The sequence below is a fragment of the Delphinus delphis genome, chromosome 15, assembly GCF_949987515.2.
Source record: "Delphinus delphis chromosome 15, mDelDel1.2, whole genome shotgun sequence".
Taxonomy (NCBI): domain Eukaryota; kingdom Metazoa; phylum Chordata; class Mammalia; order Artiodactyla; family Delphinidae; genus Delphinus; species Delphinus delphis.
Window position 1 is genome coordinate 37575956 of NC_082697.1, and position 1293 is coordinate 37577248.

The 1293-nt window shown below is 41.3% G+C and overlaps 1 protein-coding gene across 1 annotated transcript; it reads right to left on the reverse strand.

Annotated features, from left to right (window-relative positions):
* Positions 1 to 603: 603 nt before the first annotated feature.
* LOC132438640 (thymosin beta-4-like) lies at positions 604 to 970 on the reverse strand. The gene has a single exon (XM_060032897.1). The coding sequence runs from the start codon at positions 914 to 916 to the stop codon at positions 782 to 784; it is 135 nt and encodes a 44-aa protein (XP_059888880.1). The 5' UTR covers positions 917 to 970; the 3' UTR covers positions 604 to 781.
* Positions 971 to 1293: the final 323 nt, after the last annotated feature.

Consider the following 1293-nt stretch of genomic DNA (forward strand, 5'->3'; position numbering starts at 1 on the left):
TAATATTGAAACAATACTAAATCAAACACAGAGCTTTTAAGAAAAACCTGCTTTCGTTTTTTTTTTTTTTTTCAGGTGTGAAGATACGGGAAGATGTTATTTATAGTTATCCCTTAGTTCACTCCACAAAGGATAGATAGACATGCCGCTATGAAGCATAACAGTTATTAATGCAGAGAAAAACTCAGTACTGGTCAAGGGCTGCTGTGATGAAAGGTTTTTATTCCATACATGAAATAGAAGGTCTCAGAACCATCAAATTCCCACCTCATCTTTGAACCCACAGAGGTAACTGTCAATCTCAGTTCCAAAACATCCCCCAGCCTTTTTTTGTTGTTGTTTTATTTTTTTAAATACATCTTTTTTTTTCAGGTTTTAAAAATTTTAATTTGCATATTAAAAAATTGTGCATTCCAATAATTAAAATCATTTGAACAACAACAGCAAAAAAAAAATGGCACTCTGATTAAACTGCATTTTACAGCCCGCAGGACACCTTGGACCAGTTTGCTCTTTACTCTAGATTTCACTGTCGTCCCACTCAGCCTCCTTCACCAACATGCAAGTTCTTTTCCTTCCCTGCCAGCCAGACAGGCGGATGGGAGGCAGGCGCGGCCTTCGTTGTCAGTAGTTCTCCATTCTTTGATGTGAAAAAGGGCAGCACAGTCATTTAAACTTGATCCAACCTCTTTGCATCTCACAAAGTTAAACAGCTAAAAGAAGTAAAATAAGAAGGCAATGCTCGTGGAATGTACAGTGCATATTGGCGGCGCACGCCTCATTACGACTCGCCTGCTTGCTTCTCCTGTTCAATCGTTTCTTGTGAAGGCAGTGGATTTTTCTCTTTCGTTTCTGTTTTCTTCAGTTTCGATTTATCGAATTTCTCAATCTCAGCCACATCGGGTTTGTCAGACATGGCTGCAGAGGAAGCGGAGCGAGTTACGAGCGAACGAGGTCCGACCTGCGCAGTGGTCGCCGCCGAGTGCCTTAAATACATCTTTATTGGAGTATAATTGCTTCACAAAGCTGTTTTAGTTTCTGTTGTACAACAAAGTGAATCAGCCATATGCATGCATATATCCCCATATTCCCTCCCCCTTGAGCCTCCCTCCTACCCTCCCTATCCCACCTCTCTAGGTCATGGCAAGGCACAGAGCTGATCTCCCTGTGCTATGCTGCTGCTTCCCACTAGCTATCTATTTTACATTTGGTAGTGTATATATGTCAATGCTACTCTCACTTCGCCCAGCCTTTTTTAGTAGGGAATCTGAGATGTTTGTAAAGAATGGAGGT

Excerpts from the sequence above, each read along its gene's own strand:
- LOC132438640 (XM_060032897.1), bottom strand. The coding sequence starts at position 916 with ATGTCTGACAAACCCGATGTGGCTGAGATTGAGAAATTCGATAAATCG.